This window comes from Anneissia japonica, unplaced genomic scaffold (genome assembly GCF_011630105.1).
Source record: "Anneissia japonica isolate Jap-2015-1 unplaced genomic scaffold, ASM1163010v1 scaffold287980_len571666_cov165, whole genome shotgun sequence".
Lineage (NCBI taxonomy): Eukaryota > Metazoa > Echinodermata > Crinoidea > Comatulida > Comatulidae > Anneissia > Anneissia japonica.
Genome location: NW_022720008.1, coordinates 275,157 through 294,989, shown reverse-complemented (window position 1 = coordinate 294,989; position 19,833 = coordinate 275,157). Strand labels below are relative to the sequence as shown.

Below are 19,833 nucleotides of genomic sequence, written 5' to 3'. Positions count from 1 at the left end.
ACTGTAATGTTTTTATTGATTTGTCTTGTAATTTAACTTTCATTTTTTGTTTATTAAATTATTTTGTTTGTTAACTTAGTAAAACCAGACTTTTTTTACAAGCTTTGCTTCCTTGTTTTCCCGTACTCGTGTTGTATTTCTATATCAGTGAATAAATGAATTTGGAATGTTTTTTGGTGGGTCTGTGCTCTGACCCATCCACTGGCACCCCCCCCCCCCACCTTCTGAAATGAACTCTGACCCATCCACTGGCCCCCCCCCCCCCCACCTTCTGAAATGAATTGAAGATCTTGAAGTGTTGTGAACTTCCACTTTATGTTGCACTTTATACCATGTTTCTTAGTTCAAGTATTATAAATCAAACTGTAATCATCATCATATCAGCATCACCACCATTTTTATCATCACTATTATCAAATATCACCATATCAGCAGCATATGACATCTTCATCAGCACCACAATTGTGATTATAAAATGGTGATGTACATTAGGCTGAGAGGACATATATGAAAAAATAAAACAATTAATTGAATATGGGCCACACAGGCGTTTATTTTACAAGGCCACTAACCACCCATCATGGAAACAAAATCCTTTCCCTTTCTCCATCAATTTACAAAATAATAACATTTTCAACATCATGTTACAACTATGAATACGCACACTAACAACAACAGTCTCAACAATTTCCATGTTTCTCATAATATACAGTTGAAATGAAAATGAACATATATAAGAATAACAGCTACTTTAGCAATTACAGTGTGGCCATCCGCCCTTGCACAAGTAGCGGGGAAAATAACATCCACACCTGTTTCTAAAGTGTATACTTCTGAGCATGCTCAATGCATGCATACAACCACCTGCTTAATAATTATTTGCCTATGGTATGTTTATACACATACATGCCTACAGTGAAGATGAGACACTGGCTAAGTTTTATACTTAAAAACGTGCCAGTACATTCTCACTCTTTATCGATAAATTAGATCTTAAAAATAACCACAACATAATATACATATGCTGCGAAACATCTGTTTCTTTGACGACTGTTACATTCACTCAAAGTTTGCTTAATGCACTAAATTATCAATATATGCTTACACGATATGAGGTAAGAAGCTTCTACAGAAAACAAGCCAAGAAACAAAATATACTGGCGTGCATACTGATGCAGTCGGACTCTATGTTTATAAAAGCGAGAACCAAAAGGAACTGGTGTGTATAATACTCGCAATCTCCGATTTTACTGTACATATCAATAAACGCTATAAAATGTTATACTTCAAAATAATACAGTACATTAATAGGCTACTTGACATGACTACCATTCTTTTTCAAATTCAGGTAAAGTGTAAAATACTTAGAGATTCAGCAAATAGGCCTATCAGTACATTAATGTTAAAATTCAAGTCAGTTTTTTCTGAGGCACTGCACTTATATGCCCAGTGGCTCACTTGTGTATTGTACATTAGACACTGGCCTAAATCGCCCTACAAACTGTTACCATATTATCCTATTTTAGTCCAAAAGTAAGATACAAAGGTAATACAGAAGGTAAATGTCCCACAAATGGCAGGTTATCATAGTTTTGAAATGTTTCTAAGATTAACAACACAATTCATACTATTGACTGCAAGAATATTATCATCATCATCATTGCTATGGTAACAAATTATTATACTACTTTGTACAAAATACAAACTTTTTTTAACCTAATAAATCCATATGGAATAGAACATTATGCAAGCACCTTGCCGTGTACTGAAAACGCTTCTTTCAAAAAATTCTAACTGCACGCATGACTGCCATACGAGCATGTTTGCAAATACCAGAAGGCCACATAAAAAAATTTGTCTGTCAGGGTCTTTTAAGCCAAACACGCACTGCGTCCGACGGTCGTCACAGACTGGATTCTATGGAGAAAAAAATGCGATGACGCCCGCACGCAACAGATCCTTTATTATAACGATCTGTTCAGACTGCCACCGACAATTAACAGACAGCGCCGCGCCGCCTGGCGCTCACAGGGAGGTGGAGTTGGATCCGTCGGTCGTCGACGGTCATGAATGTCGTACTACGCAGCGAGTGTCCGGTTTCAATAAGGAGAGTTAAATCACTCAAAAATCTTCTCCAATCACAAAAATCCATTTTTTTACTTGGCCCAATGGGATACCTAACATATGGCACATCAAGAGAGAACCCTGGTTGACTGATTACTGAATGCAAAATAAGAAACTAGAAGTTAACAAAAGTGCAAGAACCTAACACATCTTTTGATATAATACCTGCTGTAATTAATATATAATTAATGAAGAAGTTGGCCTGTGCTGTAAACTAATACATTGCTACCAAATTATCATCTCATAATACCAATTTATATAAAATAGCATAACAGCACAATCAGAATACATAATAAAAAAAAAATAATGAAAGTTAATTAAATAAATGAACTCCTCTTTATTTTACCTTCTACACCATTGCTATGGAATGTTACATAACACATTTCTTTCTATAAATAACTGATTAATCTGGCAACGACAGTACATGAACCAATAACTACTTTCACAATAATTCATTCACTTCCTTTTCATTCAATTTATATATTTACTTATATATTCTTCTTCAACAAACCACTGGGAATAGTTGATAATGATAAAATAATATAATATTCTTTTTAATTTAAAAAAATAAATAATTAAATAATACAATAAAAAAGTTTTTCGTATAGTGAGGATGAGGTGCCCAATGACACTCGTGGATTATGAGAATGATTGCATTTCTAAGAGATTTCCTATGTACTTTTGATAGGGAAAGTTCACAAAATGAGATACTGTAGCCCACAACACAACATAAGGGAGGGAATTTGAAACATGTTTTGTTTATATTTGGACTTAATCTCTGTCCACATTATCAAATTTTATTTGACAAAAAAACTGTTGTATGCCCATATATAATCATGATGTGCCTATATATGGTCATGATGTGCCTATATATGGTCATGATGTGCCCATATATGGTCATGATGTGCCTATGTATGGTCATGATGTGCCCATATAGTCATGATGTGCCCATATATGGTCATGATGTGCCCATATATGGCCATGATGTGCCTATATATGGTCATGATGTGCCTATATATGGTCCTGATGTGATGTCATCATGACCATATTTAGGCATGTCACATGTTTTTGTCAAATAAAGTTTGATAGTCTGAACAAGGCTTTAAGCTCTGTTCACATTTGTTCTGAATAATTATTTGTACTTTGCCCACACATAGGTAAAATGTGACATTATTCTGTCCATATATGGGTATGATGATGTCATAACACACCCATATTACACTGTTTGGGGAAATCCCTGACAATTTTTAATAAGAACAGATTTTTAAGATTTCCGTCACATAACTGACTGTGGTTACCAATTAAAAGAAGCTATATATTCTGGCCAATCAGGATGCTTGAATTAATTATGACCTGCAACTCATGTCTTAATGTTTTATTATTCATCAAGTGCATGCTTTCTTCGACTGCTCAAGTACAAGTCTTACAATGTATCTACACCTTAAGTACGCACAATTTGCAATGTATGGAAACTCAGAAGGGACAGTTACACATTTAACATCGATAAAAACATACCAATACATCACACGAAACTAATCTCTATATTTGATAGTTTCATGCAAACTTTTCCTCTCTTAAATCATTTTAATAAATTACAACAGATTTCTATATATTAACATCTTTCTGTGTTGTTTCTTGTCAATAAAGAGTGAAAAGCTTTAAAAAAAGACACCAAAGGAATCGTTTTGAAAGTGTTTTCTGAGTTTCCATACAGTGCTGTGTTTGAATAATGTCAATCGTGATTAACATATACGCAGATACCAAATTCATATAAAACTGTAAACAAGCTACCGGCAATACAATCTCATCTCCAATATTTTCAAAATGTTTTTGAAAAAAACTGAATTAATTTATAAATGCACAACTTTCCAGTCAACCAATCATACTAATAAACATAATTTGTTATATTTCCTAAGAAAAATTAATATAATAATTTTTTTTTCATAATCAGCACTATATCTTAATTAGTTACCTAGAAAACTAATTAAACCAAACATTGTGGTAATAAAACTTTGAATACTGACAAACCACTACTTAAAAATCTAGACATAAAAAAATTACATTCAAATTAAATTTTTAATATTAGTAAACTGTTCTAATTTCATATTTACAAAGCATTGCTTCAATTTTTGTCACCATAGGGTACATTGGGAATCTTTCAATTTAAACTGCAGAAATTCAAAAACATACTAAAACCATCATCACCATAAACATTAAAGTAACTGAAATGATGAAATGTACTGTTTCACTATAAAGATGTGTTATTTGTTGCTGAAACTTGAAAAAAATATGTTTTTATACAATTAAACTGCAATGCCATCCAACAAACTGATTTGCCATATTCAATAGTCTATATTAAAATTGATTGTTTGGCTTATGAATGGAAAAAATCATCCAAAATGAAAAGGTATTAACGACAGGTTATGAAAATGGTTTTATATTTTTCTTGATCTAAAATGGAATCCTTGTCATGTACTTAAAAGATCCGATGGATAAATAGTTGTGGTTTATTATAGTTTAAAAGATGATGAAATATTAGAAATTTGTGACAAGTTTCAAAGATTGAGATTAGAGCAGTACGTGCTACAGCATTATTCTGATGCTTTCCTACAATGTGGTTGAGGTTAAACTCAAGGTTAAATCCACATGACATTTTGTGTCAGTGACCTATCTATGACCCTTTACGAATTCAGGGGTCAGCTGAAACACAATTAAGCAGACTCATTCCCGCAGCCAGCGCAAGTGTTAAATACTTGCATTATGGGAAATCACCATATGAGATGATAAAGACCTATAGAACATGCCATACACTGTGTTTAGTTAAAATTCAAAGATGTATTGTTTGGCATTGTGCCAACCCTTGGCAACACACCAAATCATTTGTTTTTTTTGTGACGGATGAGCAAGCATTCAACAAGTAAACACAGAATAAAATTTGAATTACATTGTAAATTTTTGAGGAATTGAGCAAGAGAAGCAGAAATAATCATTAAGAATAACCATAATTACATTATAGTTTTTTTTTTTAATGTTTCCATAATATTAATGAAGGTATTTAAGTTTCTCACAAACAATACCACGGGATGTATCTCTCCATAGCAGGTGTAAACAAACTGCCAATTAAAATAGCAAATTTTAAGCACTGCCTTCATTATAAGGATTTGACAGTACAGTTACATGTTATCCATCCATATTTGGATACGATATGACATTATCATACTCATAATATGGGCAAATCACATATATTTTTCACACACGGTAAAACTTACGTGACATCTTTAAATTACCATGTGCAATATTGGTATTAATAATAATTATGACAAAAAGTACCAGAAAAAAAAAATTGTCATATCAGTTTATCCTTAAATTGATGATGATGGTTTATGATAGTTTTTAGTTTTTTAAATTTCTATTAATTTAAATTTTTAAAAGTGTCTTCCTCATCCTAACTACCCTTGCATCGTGTCAGTCCTATACATTTATCTTTTTACATTTTGATATCACAAACTACTGTACAAAATCATATTGACTACATACATATATAAAATCAGGTTTGAAGGTTTTAGAGAAAGCAAATTGTCGGTAATAAAATAACATACCGAAGAACAAGATTTGATTTAAATTAAGGATTTTCAAATTAACCTGCATTGTTGATGGTCCATGTGAAGAGAAAATCATTACCTGACTTGCCCATCAGAGGGGGGGAGGTGCTTAGCAAGCACACTCCCTTCATTAGAGTACTTTTCTCAAATCGGGAGCAGCTTCACTATCATTTACTATTGCATATTAAGATCACAACATAAATTAAGCTGAAACCAATTCCCGAATAACAATCTGTGGTGCAGTCTCTAATTTGCATGTAAAATTAGAGCGAAAAAATTAACACCATCTAGGAAAATTGTTTTGTTCTTGTCCTCCGTGGTTGTTTTTTTCTTTGTGAAATCCATAATTTCTACCAAGTCTTCTATTTTAGGCAAAGATGAATGCTGTTCTTTTCTCTGCTATCACTCCCCCATGTCAACCCGACTCATCGTTGCGGCTCGACCTCCATTTGGTTGTTGTTGGAATTGCTCTGTGCAAATTGCGGTTGCGTTGTTGATGTTACATGGATAGGCGAGGATCCAAACATTTTGCACGCATCTGAGGTAGACATCTTTGAGAACGCTGCCAAAGCATCGGGAAAGTTGGGCGGAGTCGCTGGTGTGTTAGCAGGTGCACACATCTGGAAAATAATTTTCAATAAAACAATTTCAAAATATTATACAATAAAAAAGTATGAATGAACTGTTTTCAATTAGCAGTGACTATCTTTCAAAAAAGAATGAAGAGGATGACATACAGGAGCACTTTGCTTGGTGCTAGGGGCTTAATATCCATTTGTTTTTTGAGCGGTGTTCTGTTTTGGGAGACAATAGGCTATTACAGCTATAGTCAATTTATCCAAAGCATTCAAGAAATAGATGCATCTTTATACCTGCTGTCCTTCCCTTATGTTTTTGTACTGTGCTTAATAAATGTAAATGCCACTAGAAAATAGAATTGAAAAAAAAAAGAACTTGGATAAACAGCAGCAGCAATGGCAATAATAGACAATAATTAAAACAAAAGGAATAAACACTTAATTTAAACAATATTATCTTCTTCAGGACTAATAAACAAGCGATCCCAGAGTCAATCATTACAGGACCAGAGCTGATAATAGAGGGCACCACTAATGTACTGTTCCAGTATCTGACTGACCAGCTTAGCCTAATGAAGTTACTTTATGTTGTCAATACAAAGAATGCTTGTGTTAATGTTTAAAATTGCTTTAATAGATTACTACTAAAAAATACAAATTTTAAAACTTATTCATAAATAAATAACCAAATAATTTTTAAAAGCAAGTTTGTTCATGAAAGGTGGAGTACACGATGAAGTAGAAATGGTTTCTTAATACAGTACAACTGGATTTGACTACAAACTATTATCAGGAAGCATCTGTTATTAAAATACTGAGAGTGTCTATGATAAATGAAACTGTTTCTATCTTATCAATCTGTTATTCAATCTGTTTTTAAACTATTACTATATTAAGCATTTCAATGGATAAACAATACAGAATATGTATAAAAAAAAGTTAATAATAATAATAATATATATAATGTTATAGCATGGAGGTATTATTGAGGAGATCACTCGAAAAAGCTACACGCACGCAGCACTATGCAAGTGAACCAAGAACAAAGCTGCCGCAGCGCGTAAAGAACGTTTGCGCGATGCCTTTGAAGTCCCATGTGTTCCCCACCATCAAATGCTCAGCAGGCTTAGTTTACCAAAAAATTGAAACATGGCAAAATGGAGAGCACTTTCTTTTCTCAATGCGCACTAATTACAGTCAATTACTATGGCTGTGCAATCGTTTTTTCACAATGAAGCTAATACATTGATCTTTCAAGAAATAGCAAACATAATAATATTTTCTATAAAAAAAGAGTTTCGAATTTAATGAAACATTTACATCAGCTTTAAAAGTATGGTATATTTCAACTTGAATTTTGATAAAAACTTGATAATTCTAATTTTAACAGATATTAATTAAGGAATGATGGCAGATTTAATAAACTAAGTAATTTTAGGGTTAACGAGGGTTAACAACTTGTTTGAAAATTCAATCCAAAATCAGAGTAATTTTCAGTTTTACGTTGCCTTAGCTTTATAGTCGAACCAATTGATCTTTAGACAAAATTATAATGAACACAGAAGTAATTTTAACAGAAATATTTTGCGGAATCTGTTCCTGAAATATATACATAATAACATACTAAAAGTCCGAAAAAATCCAATCAGGGGAACACTGTTCATTAAACGTATAAACGCATGAAGTTGCCAAGTTGTTGCTAACGAAAAGATGGGAATTATAGGGTAATACACCAGCGCGCGATCCAAAGGCGAGGAAAACACATTGGTTTGTCACGTTAAAGAGATCTGTTGCCGAGTGATTACCTTCTCAAGAATACCTCCATGGTTATAGCACATGATAAAAGAAAGTTGCGTCCATGTGCTTTACATTAACAAAAAGAAACAACCATGACATATCCTAATAATACTACAAGAAAAAAAATCCTCTCAAAAATCATTCTACTAAATTAAAAACCTATAACTATAATTTATGTCATCACTAATTCTTGGACATTATTGGGTCTTAATACATCAATGTCACTGACTTGTTGGTATGATATTACAGTTTTAGAGGTTATACACACATGACCTGGGTTGTTGCTTTAAAGATCTAAGCATATAATCATATTGTTACTACAATTTACATTATTCCCTTATCAATTGTTATCTGGATTCCAGCATGGTTAATAAATTATGAGAAATAATATTTACTTTTTAGTACACCAATATCAAATATACTGCAATGTGAATAACACTACCACTATCGATAGAATTCACAAACTTCAAGGTTTTTTTTTTTTTGTTTTTTTTTTATTACTGGTGCTGTACCATACTTTGAACAATGTATTTACACAATTTATTCATTTTGTAACCAAATACAGTAGTTGCTTTTGAGTATCTTGATGTGTACTGTAGCACTGTACTACTGTACTGTAGTGTGTAAGAACATTCAGCTGTTTAAAAAATATTGTTTCAAATGACATTACCATATTATCTATCATTGCCTTGGTATTATGATTTCACTTCACATGTCCATGTCAATAAAATTTGGCATCAAATAATCAAATTGCATAATTAATTAAATTCCTGCTTTTTTCTTATTGTTTACTTATGTTGTATTCATTTCTCTTTGCGTTTGCCCTTCTGGGCCATGTAAGATGTAGGATGTAGGATTGTTGTACATTTTCCCTTATTTTTTTATACGCAGTAACATGATTTTTGATGATTACTATTTCACTGCAAAGTTCAAGGGGTTTGAGAACAGTGGCGCAACGCCCATGAGTTGTCAAGTGGTGAAGCCTCAGGCCCCCAGTCTCCTACTCTTAACCCAGTGTTGGTCTTTTAGTTATACTGTTGGAATAACGCCTTATAAATAAAAATGATAAATGAAGCTTCAAAGGAACTTTAATTAATAGGCCTAGTATACCAGTTGAATGAGAGGATTCTTGCAAAGTTTCTGTTTATGTCAAAAAAGATGATTCTACTGTATGGTTGAAAAAGTCAAAATATACATTTATCATACTGTATTGTGATATGATCTGATCCCATATTCATTTCCTAATTGGGCAGCTTAAAGGGTTATTCTCTGCTATGTCATTTTTAGTGAAGTCTTTGTATAAAGCTTGATTTTTTTCACGATGTTTTTTTTTTGTAGTATTTTCAGTATTGTTAATTTTTGTTATTGGCATAGCAATACATATTACAAATACAATTACTACTCGCTGATTTGAGTAGCGCAAGAGTGTGAGGTTGCCTGGAAAATGTGAATGACTCACACCAAATGTGTAAACATTTGATTGGTGCTATTATTTCATGAATAACAATGACAAGTCAATGAAACCAAATGTGGAAACCACTAAAGTTAGATTCATTTCCTCCCCAAACACGGATAAGGAGCTGTAACAATGTAAGCACACACTGAAATGATTTGATTTAAGCCCAATAACTTTTTTTATTAGTTTATCACCCTCAAATGCATGTCTTCTATTCTACTGAAAAAAATGATTAATTTTTTTTTCAGTTTTTTTTTAAATTAAATAGTTAGTAGTTTGTATTATCTCAATCATGTTTTACTTTTAATATCAATGCACCAGCAAACAAACAAAGGGTGATTTTTGGCTTTAGCAAAATAAAAAATTTTTAAAAAAAGCCTCCCTCATCACATTTCCAGCCTAGATATGGTGATAAACTAATAATATTTTTATAGGGACTTAAATCAAATATAAAATTGCGAAACAACCAGTGATGCTTAACAACAAGTACTGTAAATAAAAGATAACATAAAAAAAATAGTAAACTAAAAATAGTAATATTTTGTATTCAATATGAAAAACTGTTGCATACCTAAGTCCTGGTAATAAATTCCTAAGTAAAAATAAAAAAGCTCAAAACAATGGTTTTGTAAACAAGAAATTGGCAGAGGTTGAATAGTGCACTACTGAACTAGCATTAGTCACGTTTAGTAAGTAGCTCAGTGTTAGCATAGGCCTTGAACTCCGATGTTATTGCTGTGTGTGTTGTGACGTTGATTGCTTCGTTACTGCCGTGTTGTGTCTCTCTCAGCAAACTACTCAGCACACAGACAGAAACCTAATTAGCATTTCTGTACTGTTGTTTACAACAGGCAGTGAATTAGGAATTTCAAAATGTAATGCCAATGGGGTGCAGTTTTGTTCAATAGTAAATAAAAAAAAAATACAAAACAGTCGAAAGATTTTTTGTGTAGCCTAGTAACATTGGGTAAAAATGCTAACAATAGCAGAATTGGTAATGGAATTTTATACAGTAGTCTCAGCCAATTATATGAATGCAGACTAGGAGATCAGTCACAACAAAAAGCCCTTAACAAAAGCTTAACCTCTGGTGCTAAGCATGTTCATTCAAAAAACAGTTGCCTAATAACCTGCTCTTTATATGCAAGTTGTGACTCTTATGGAGTATTTTAACACACAAAATCCCTAGGACTAAAGATCTCTAAAAACAGTTAAACAAAATGTAACTAAATACAGTGATTTCTTAGAATCAAAGTAATCAACTTCCATTGAAGGACTCGGATAAAGACTTTTTACAGGAAGAAAAAAATTGATAACCAGCCAAATTAAAGAGGTAGAATATGCAAAAATAATCAAGTGGAAACAGAATTATTTATCATTATGTTAAATTGGTGAGGAAATGTATTACTAACATATAAGATAGTAAAATTCCTTCCATGACCAAAAAATAATTTTTAAATCCTAACAATTAATTTGATTTTGCCGCAATTAAATGAGGATCTACAGAATGTATTCTTTACATCTCCCTAATTATAATTTCAAAATACAAAACTGGCAATTAGCCAAGATTTGGCATGTTTTCTAAGGTCAAAGTTTATTTAAGCATAGTCATCATTTGATTGCCAATATCTGATTAATTTTATCGCTATCTATATTCACAGTTCAACCCCAGATTATTATTCTCTCGTAGATCTTAATAAATTCCAACAGTATAAAAAGGACAAATATGTGTTTGTGTGTGCTTAAACCCTCTAAGCTAATTCCTAGCCATATCACCAGTACACAGTCAGTAACAAAACATTCAATTCTTACTTACAGACTTTATCATAGTATTTTTTTTCCCAGTAAATAAAAGCCATTTTGAGGGTATGAGCATTTAATTACTCACTCTGAACTCAATATTTTTAAACAAATTAATTGTTTGCCATTATTCTTGAAGGGTCGCACTGTATTTTTGCATCATTTTCTTGAGAGTAATTAACCTACAGTAATCTAGGGTGAGAAGGGAGGGGGAGGGGGAAGAAGATTCATGAAAATGGAATAATTATGATCTCAAAATTATGGTATATGGGACAGTGGATCCCCCAGTATGAATGACAGCAATGACCATTTTTATTTTATTGTGTACTCTTATGGGAAAGGGGGAGAAATAGTTCACAGAAAAGTGTACAAATTGTATACTTGTGAAAGTGATGAAAAAAATAAATATTATAGTAATAGTATCCACAAATGGACACACTGTAGATTTTTATCCAAATGCATGCATGGACTTCCCACCTACAGTCCAACTGATAAGCCCATTTTTTTTTTTAAGCTTACACTACCAGACATACAATCTTAATAAAGCCTAAAATTAGATGCCTGCTTGTAAACAGAGCCTGATACTTTGTTAAAACATCAGACATTACTTGTAGCTGCCAATTTTGGAGTGAAAATTTAACTATAAATATACTCTTTACTGTTCCCCTCCCTCACTGAGTATAATATAGTGTCTGCTTATTTAAAGTCAAAATTTAAAAATCCACTTTATTGCAATCATGACAATATAACTGATGATTGAAGTTTAACAATACAATACTTTTTAGGCCTACCATCTTTGAAAAACTCCCTGTACAGTAATAAAACGTTTAAAACGTTCCATGTTCACTTTAGGAAGAATAAATTCACGATTGTTTCTAAAATTGTAGTTTTTGAGGGGGACTAATGGTAAAAGGGAATGCAATCGATGGAGAGGTGATTTTAATTTTCTAAAGTAGTTCTTACAAAGTGAGAGGCGACGATCAGCAAGTGTTGGAATATGATTGTCTATTACCTATTTATATTGTTAATATTATTTATTGTATTTTTTTTTTACTGTTGTTATACTGTAGTTATGGACAGTGCAAAAATATGGTTTGGGGTTGTTCTTATATGTGCTTTGCAACTGTTTGCCTTCTTGATCACTGGCTACTGTCCTGTTACAATTTTATTGTCACTGTAAAAGTCTAATATTTAATAAATAAAATAATAAACAATATTGGAAATTCACATGCACATCTACAGTATATAGGCCATGGCATTTGTGTCAATGTCAAATTCATCTTTCATGTGTGAATGGCACATACACATGTGACAAATTTAAAGAATAAACTATAAATGAAATGCAATGATTGCGGACCGAAGGAAGGGAAAATCAATCATTCATCCTAGTTCAACATACGCTTTGCTCTGCTCAACAAAGTGCAGGCTTCACCACATGATTCCAATCTGGTTTTCTTTCATTGCAAGTACCAATATAGTTTTACAATGTATTGTAAAGATACAAAACAGAATCATACTATTTTCAACTAGATATGGGAGGGTAAAAACCTCAAATTTTATGTGACAAATAAATGGGATATTCCCATATTTGGATGTAATATGTCATCATCGTGCCCTTTAGAAATATTATTATTATTATTATTATTATTATTATTATTATTATTATTATTATTTTGGACTGGTTCAATCAAGCACCATGAAATAGGCTGGAAAAAAGTTTGTAATCTCCATTCAAAAAAGTTAGAGAATCAGGGCTGTAATATTTACGTAGGCTAACAATGAAAATTCATGCCAACTTCCTAATCCTACATCTACTCATGAAAACCCATTGTGAAAGTGATAACATACCATATTAATGCAACAACCACGCATGTTGTTTTTAGCTGGCTCTATGGGACTGGATTTAGTACAATCCCAGTTTCCAAATAAGGAAGCCCATAATCTAGGCAACAAGAAATCCTTGTACTACGAGATTTATCTGAATTCATAGCATAATAAAATATGGGTGGGGCGATATTTTAGTTGACAATGAACTAATAAATTATATCTACCACAAATCCCAGAAAAATGAACAAATAAACTATTATTTATAGAGCTCCACAAGGGCGTATCTGAAAATTCTGGGACTTGTATGATCTCCGATACTCTGGAGAACATTGTAAAATATATCTACGAATATCAATTTTTCGTTATTAAATACTTTTTCCAGTTTTTGGCCGGTTCGTCATAACCCCCTTAACCCCACACGCTACGGGCTATGTCTATTTCGTTTGTGAACGGGATTATTGTTTTAAATAGAAACGAAAGATCTTATAATCACAAGATGGCGTTCTCCGCGATTTGTGTGCAAATTCTGTAATAACGAAGTGTAAGGCAGCCTCTTGCAAAAGTGATAACTTTTGAACTTTGACTGCTTTGACCATAGCGTACGCCGCGCGACTTTACGTTTACGCGTTACAATTAAAAGCGTCTAATTTATAATGCGCCCTCTCTTTAGAACAATTAAGGAACAATTAACGTACTTGGTAAGGAACTTTGGCGTAACACGAACATCCTATCTCAGATCCATGCCAACGACTAGAACGCACTCTCCCAATAGTGATTACTTTTCTGTGCTAAATTGATGCTTCTATTTGTTACGCGCAAATCGCGGAGAATGCCATCTTGTGTTTATAAGATCTTTGATAGAAACTGATTTGCAATAGACCTTTTCAGCGTGTCAACTAAACTTAACTGACCAATCCAAACAGGGCAAGAACTATGTGCGTAAAGATGCCACTGCAAAATTGATCCATGCACCTTATTCAAGACTGGCGCTTAGCAAAAAAAAAAAATCGGGTTGGTGCAACACATTTTTTAGAGCGGCGCTTATTCGAGCCTTTACGGTCCCAACAATGAAAAGGTTAAATTATGTTTGAAGAAAAAGCTCAGACATGTTTCAGAGTCATATTGAAGTTGATACAGTACAGTAGACAGCAAGCTGGACAATTTGAATCTAGTTATGTTGCCATTAGTTACCAATGAGAAACATGGTTGCACATGTACAGTAATCAAACAAGAATTTTGTAATTTGGTTGCAATTTATATTTCCTTTGAAATTTGAATTAATAAAAAATATCATGTTGTTAAAAATGTTTGCAAAAATGATAAAATATAAAAATAAATTATAAAAATAAAATTTATAACAAAAATATAATCTTTTTTAAAATATTAATATAATTTCAGATTTTGTATCTTGCTCTTTGTGGGAAAATCAATTAAAGAGATCGTCAAATTTTTAGGAATAATACTAATATGAGGCATGTTGTGACGAAATGGTTAACAAATTGTTTATTTAATGTTATTGTTCATACGGTAGTTTATTCTATTAAACAATGTATGCACAAATAACTTTGAAAGGCAATTACTCAAATTCATGTTTATCTTGACTCTAAGAGTACTGTACTTTCACTTTCCAAGAACTTTGGCTTGAAATGTCCAATTTGAATGAATGACCCCTCATTTTAAAGACCACATACTTTGGTATCTGAAAATACCAATAACTTGAATTTCAATTTTTGCTACAACTTAGCCATTTTGCCTCAACATGCCTCATTTGCTACGGAAAACAGTAAGGTAAGGTGAGACTTTTTTATACCTTCTTTAGTGAACCTGCCAATAACAATTTCCAATAAAAATTAAATTTTATTTTTGGCCAATTAGCGCACCTGCTTTCACGAAAAAATGGAATTTTCAGGAAAAAATGAAAGTTTTTCTGTATTTTTATTATACCCGCCGCTGCCTTAAAAAGATACGTATATTTCTTCCTAATTACACAAATGTAAAGTATTTAACCATCCCATTACTACACTGTTTAAATTCAACAATACAATTTTATTTTTGTCTGGATATGTTTGCAAAAACCATTGGCTAAATAGGAAAACTGTTCTTAGAAGCTAAAGTTTTACAATTATTATTTGATTGAGATTTGATCATCCTCAATAAATGATCCCATCAGTAATAACTAATTAATGTTTAGGCCCCATAAAAAAAAGTTTAGATTATCACCCACTCCCTCATCACTTTAGGGAAAAATCTGATTTTTTTTTATTTTTTAATCAACACGTATATTTTTATTTTAAACGGTCTTTTCTCTATCTTTTTTCACTTGAAAAGCTTAGGATTTCTTGCAAATATGTTTACTGGTACAACAAAAACATATTTTTAAAATATAAATTTGATTCCATTCTTATGCCTTTTTATATATGTGTCTCTAACCATTGATTTACTTGTGATCATCGGTAAAATGGGGGCGGGGTTAGCAAAAAAAANNNAAAAAAAAAAAAAAAAAAAACCCCTCCCTCCCTCCTCAGTTTTTATTCAAAACCCTCCCTCCCTCATCAGTTTTTATTCTTTGATAGGGTGATAAACTAATCATTTTTTTTATGGGGCCTTATCATGATATGACATAAAATTACAGAGAATTAACTAATTCCAATACTTGGCGTTTCACTAAAAACAAATGGCAATCCAATCCAAAACGTAAATTTTACACTTTAAATCATTGTGTTGTACCTTGATTACTGTTTGCTCTTTGTTTAATAGTAATTTATTTTACTTTTTGGTTATCCAGCCGGTCCTTGTGGAAAATCAGAGACCAACATTTATTGTATCGTTATTGTTCTTCCGACTGTTTTATCCTTTGTAATTGTTTTCGGCAAAATAAATTAAATGAAAATTACAATACAAATTCTGCCTAAAAATGGTAACAACGATTGGTAGACCAAATGTTCAACAAAAATATAAAAATATCAATTTAAAAACAAACTGAACTATTACTATTAATATAGTAATCATTGACGCTTCCACTAGAGATTATCACTTTTAGATAACCAGCATATTTCTTTTGTTTACTCTCAAAATTGTGAAGTTTTTCATGTTTTATTGCATCTGACAAAAAAGGTTAATGACTCCAAAATGCACATGTTTAATATTAATAAACCTCATAGAATAAATTTTAAAAACTTATAAATTGCTGTCGACCTGAGGTTAGATTACCAAATTATTATATACATTTCCTTTCATCTTTGTTTCTCAAGCTTGTATAAAAATGTTGCAAAACCTCATGTTCTTTGCAATAATATAAATAATATAACTGGCTTTTTCATTATTGCATGGACGAAAAGAAACTAACATATTACATTAATGAGTTCAATCAAAGTATAGAGAGAGAATAGTCCATTCCGTAAAAAATGAGTCACGCCTGTAGCTATGCTCAGGATATGCCTGCTAAAACGTAGTACTAAAACAAATGTGTGCCCTCTGCAACTTCATACTAGCGAATAGAAGTGCTTGCATTTATCAACTTTATGTAAAACATACTGTACCCTCACCCAGCCCTCAACAACCATCAGAAAAGGGTTTCTTGAAGGTTCGCATGTCTTCTCAATTTGTTTAATAAATGTATTAATATCGGACATGAAGAAATCAGTTCTGCACCACTAACTCATTTGATGTTACCATTGTCCACCATTGAACTAAGCTTCATGTTTTTTATGTTATTTAAAATAAGTTCCATTTTTTTTCATATATTCACCTTTTCACCCTTGAGAGTGTGAATCATACCGGTCTAGATAAGATCAGATTAGATAAAGATTTTAATTTGAAACAGTCAGTAAAAAACCTTAAAACAGGAATCAGAGTAGACACTGATCCCCCGGCTAGAGACAGGTACAGTAAGCATAAGTTGCACCACATCAGTAACACACAAGACCAATTTACCCCAATATACTATCAGACGGTTTTGTCAGTTGACATCTTCCCAGACAATGGTAACTGTCTGGGAAAAATTCAGGTCGGGTAGGTGCTGTCTAAGGGGAAAGCAGAGAATTCATCTGCTTCAACATGTGTTTGGTTCATGTCCTAGATACTGTGACTCCTCGCCCTAGACCAGACAGTTTACTCCCTGTTTTTTTCTTTTGCTACCAAAACCTGGATATTTCTATTTCCTGCACTACGGAAATGTACATTACTGTATTTGTTAGAGAGTATTAAGGGAGATGAAACAGTATCAAGAGTTTCAAATAAGCTAATTAAAATAACATTGGAACAGGCCGTTTCAGGAAGTGTGTGGTCAGGCTCTATTTATTGCGTTATCTTTTGAAAAAATGCTTTTTTTTTTTACAAGTTTGGAATTACCTTTTGTGTTACCTTCATGAGGACTTATTTCTTATACTACATTTGCAAAACTGAATTAAGAACTGTGATACTATAGGCATTCTGATATGCTTTTCTTATTTGAGAACTTTAAATTCCATGGAAGTACTCAAAAAAATATGCATGCATTTCCGACGATGGAATACAAGCGCCCTGAGCATCTTACATTAGATGGATATGTGCGCTATATAAAACTACACTATTATTATTATTATTATTATAAATTTGCTATAATTATGTAAAGAATATAATTAAAAAGTCATACATTTTTCCATTTTGAATAGTATGGATTGTTCAGTAGGCCTATAATTCAACTTAATAATACAAAAACTGCTGTAATGAATGTTTAAATGAACAAAAATAGGCTTTACGTTACCTATGCTAAAGTTGGGAAGAAGGGACACAAGTGCCTGGTGCAAGAGCGAGCCTCTTTATTTTCTATTAATTCAATTCAAGACTCAAGAAACAAATTATTTTACATTTAGAGTACATCAATAAATGTTAATTAGGCCATATTACATAAAATAAAAAATAAAAGCATGTCAGGTAAAGAGAAGAACCAGAAGCAACATTATTACCAAAAACATAACAAGCCACAAAACACTGAAGAAATACGCCATTGTTTGTAATATATTATAAGCCTAAACAATGTTCAATTTGTATGGAAGTTAGGCCTAATTAGTTATATTATTAAGCTAATCTCATATTCCTGGGATTATCCACATTTTCTTTTAGTTATTTACAAGAAAATTTCGTTTAAATTCATGCAATTGAAAAGATACCAACTAAAAGACTACAGAAGCACTTCCGCCATTCAAATTGCAATATTGAATAGCGGCAGCCATGCATCACCATCGTACGATTGTGTTTACACTCACCGCTGCGTGGCTACCTTGCCTCATGTTGTGGTGATTTTGAATCGGTGATTCTTGGAAAAATAAACTTAATGCCATCTGAAATCGAAAGGAAATATATTTCTAAGTACCTATAGATGCATTTTACATAGTATCAAAGTATCAGTATAACTTAAATGATAGGATAAATGGCGTTTAAAGTGTATGTTTATATCCATTTTAGAACCAAAACAATCAGACAAAAGAGCATTATGGGTATACCCGACCGACAAAACATAAACAAACGTGAACGACATCAAACAACACACAAAAACTCACCTCAAACTGCCAATGAGCTCTTTGTAATAATTGTCTTGCTTGGTCCCTATTACACCCTGCAGCTGCAACAAACTGATTTACCATTACTTGCTCTCTTAAGTTGTCCATGCCGACAAATATTACGCCGGAAAGTGACCATCCAAAATTCTCTACCCGTTTGAGACTCACAACAACATGGCACAGAATTCATCAATAGATGACGTCACTGCAGGAAGTTGATTTAACCTTTTGGGTTATGTAAGTGGAATAAGCTTAAACTAAGGTGCAGAATAATATTATTGAAACCAAATCTTTACACAAATTGACTTCGAAAATCGAATTTCCCAACTGCAAAGCAATTATACTTCTTTATATTTATATCTCATATAGTGAATACCATTAGTATTGTGAATCGAATGGAAATTTTGAAAAAAATGTGTATTTCCATTGTTGCAAAATGTAAACACCTATGGCATGTAGTAAAAATCGAAAAAAGATTGATTGGCACAGTCAATACCGGTATACAAAAGCGAAGACCGCGAATTAAATTCAGAGGGCTTCTTAATACTCAGAGGGCTTCTAACAGAGGGACTAACGCATGGTGGGGAAAGTTGAAATTACATATGGTACAGATTGAGGTTTATTAATTTTACCAAATTTTATATTTCATGGTAGTAATGAAGCAGGCCTATGTAGGCTTTCAAAGTTGCAAGGATTCGAAGAGGAGCAGGGGACAGTAACTTTAGATAGGCCTAATATAAAATAAAAACTGAAAAATATGAATATTTTCGCACACCTGCATCGGCTTCTGTTTACGATTTATCAATCATAGTAATTATTATAAATTAACAAAATTAATAAATCATTAATCTGCAAGATGTATCGTGATGTTATTGCTCAACAAGGGATTGAAACATCAACACTTACAATAGATGGCGCTATAACATTTCTATATTATAATTTTAAATCTTCCTCCTCCATAATTTTTAGCAATTTACATAAAATCAAATTTCAAATTCCATTTTATTAATATTCTGTAATCATTAATTAAATCTATCATCTATAGGTTTTCATGGGTTTTTTTGGTCAAGCTGCTTTTTTTTCTACTAGATTTTTACATAGGCCTATAT

The 19,833-nt window shown here is 32.3% G+C and overlaps 1 protein-coding gene across 1 annotated transcript; it reads right to left on the bottom strand.

Moving 5' to 3' along the window:
* Positions 1-3,092: 3,092 nt before the first annotated feature.
* Positions 3,093-19,080, bottom strand: LOC117111161 (UBA-like domain-containing protein 2). The gene is made up of 3 exons (XM_033254034.1): positions 18,725-19,080; positions 18,431-18,505; positions 3,093-6,346 (listed from the first exon to the last, which is right to left on the bottom strand). The coding sequence occupies exons 1-3, from the start codon at positions 18,830-18,832 to the stop codon at positions 6,152-6,154; spliced, it is 378 nt and encodes a 125-aa protein (XP_033109925.1). The 5' UTR covers positions 18,833-19,080; the 3' UTR covers positions 3,093-6,151.
* Positions 19,081-19,833: the final 753 nt, after the last annotated feature.

Excerpts from the sequence above, each read along its gene's own strand:
- LOC117111161 (XM_033254034.1), bottom strand. The coding sequence starts at position 18,832 with ATGGACAACTTAAGAGAGCAAGTAATGGTAAATCAGTTTGTTGCAGCT. Across the intron at positions 18,506-18,724 it reads GAGCTCATTGGCAGTTTGAG|ATGGCATTAAGTTTATTTTT; the intron begins GTGAGTTTTTGT and ends TTTCGATTTCAG. Across the intron at positions 6,347-18,430 it reads GGCAAGGTAGCCACGCAGCG|ATGTGTGCACCTGCTAACAC; the intron begins GTGAGTGTAAAC and ends ATTATTTTCCAG.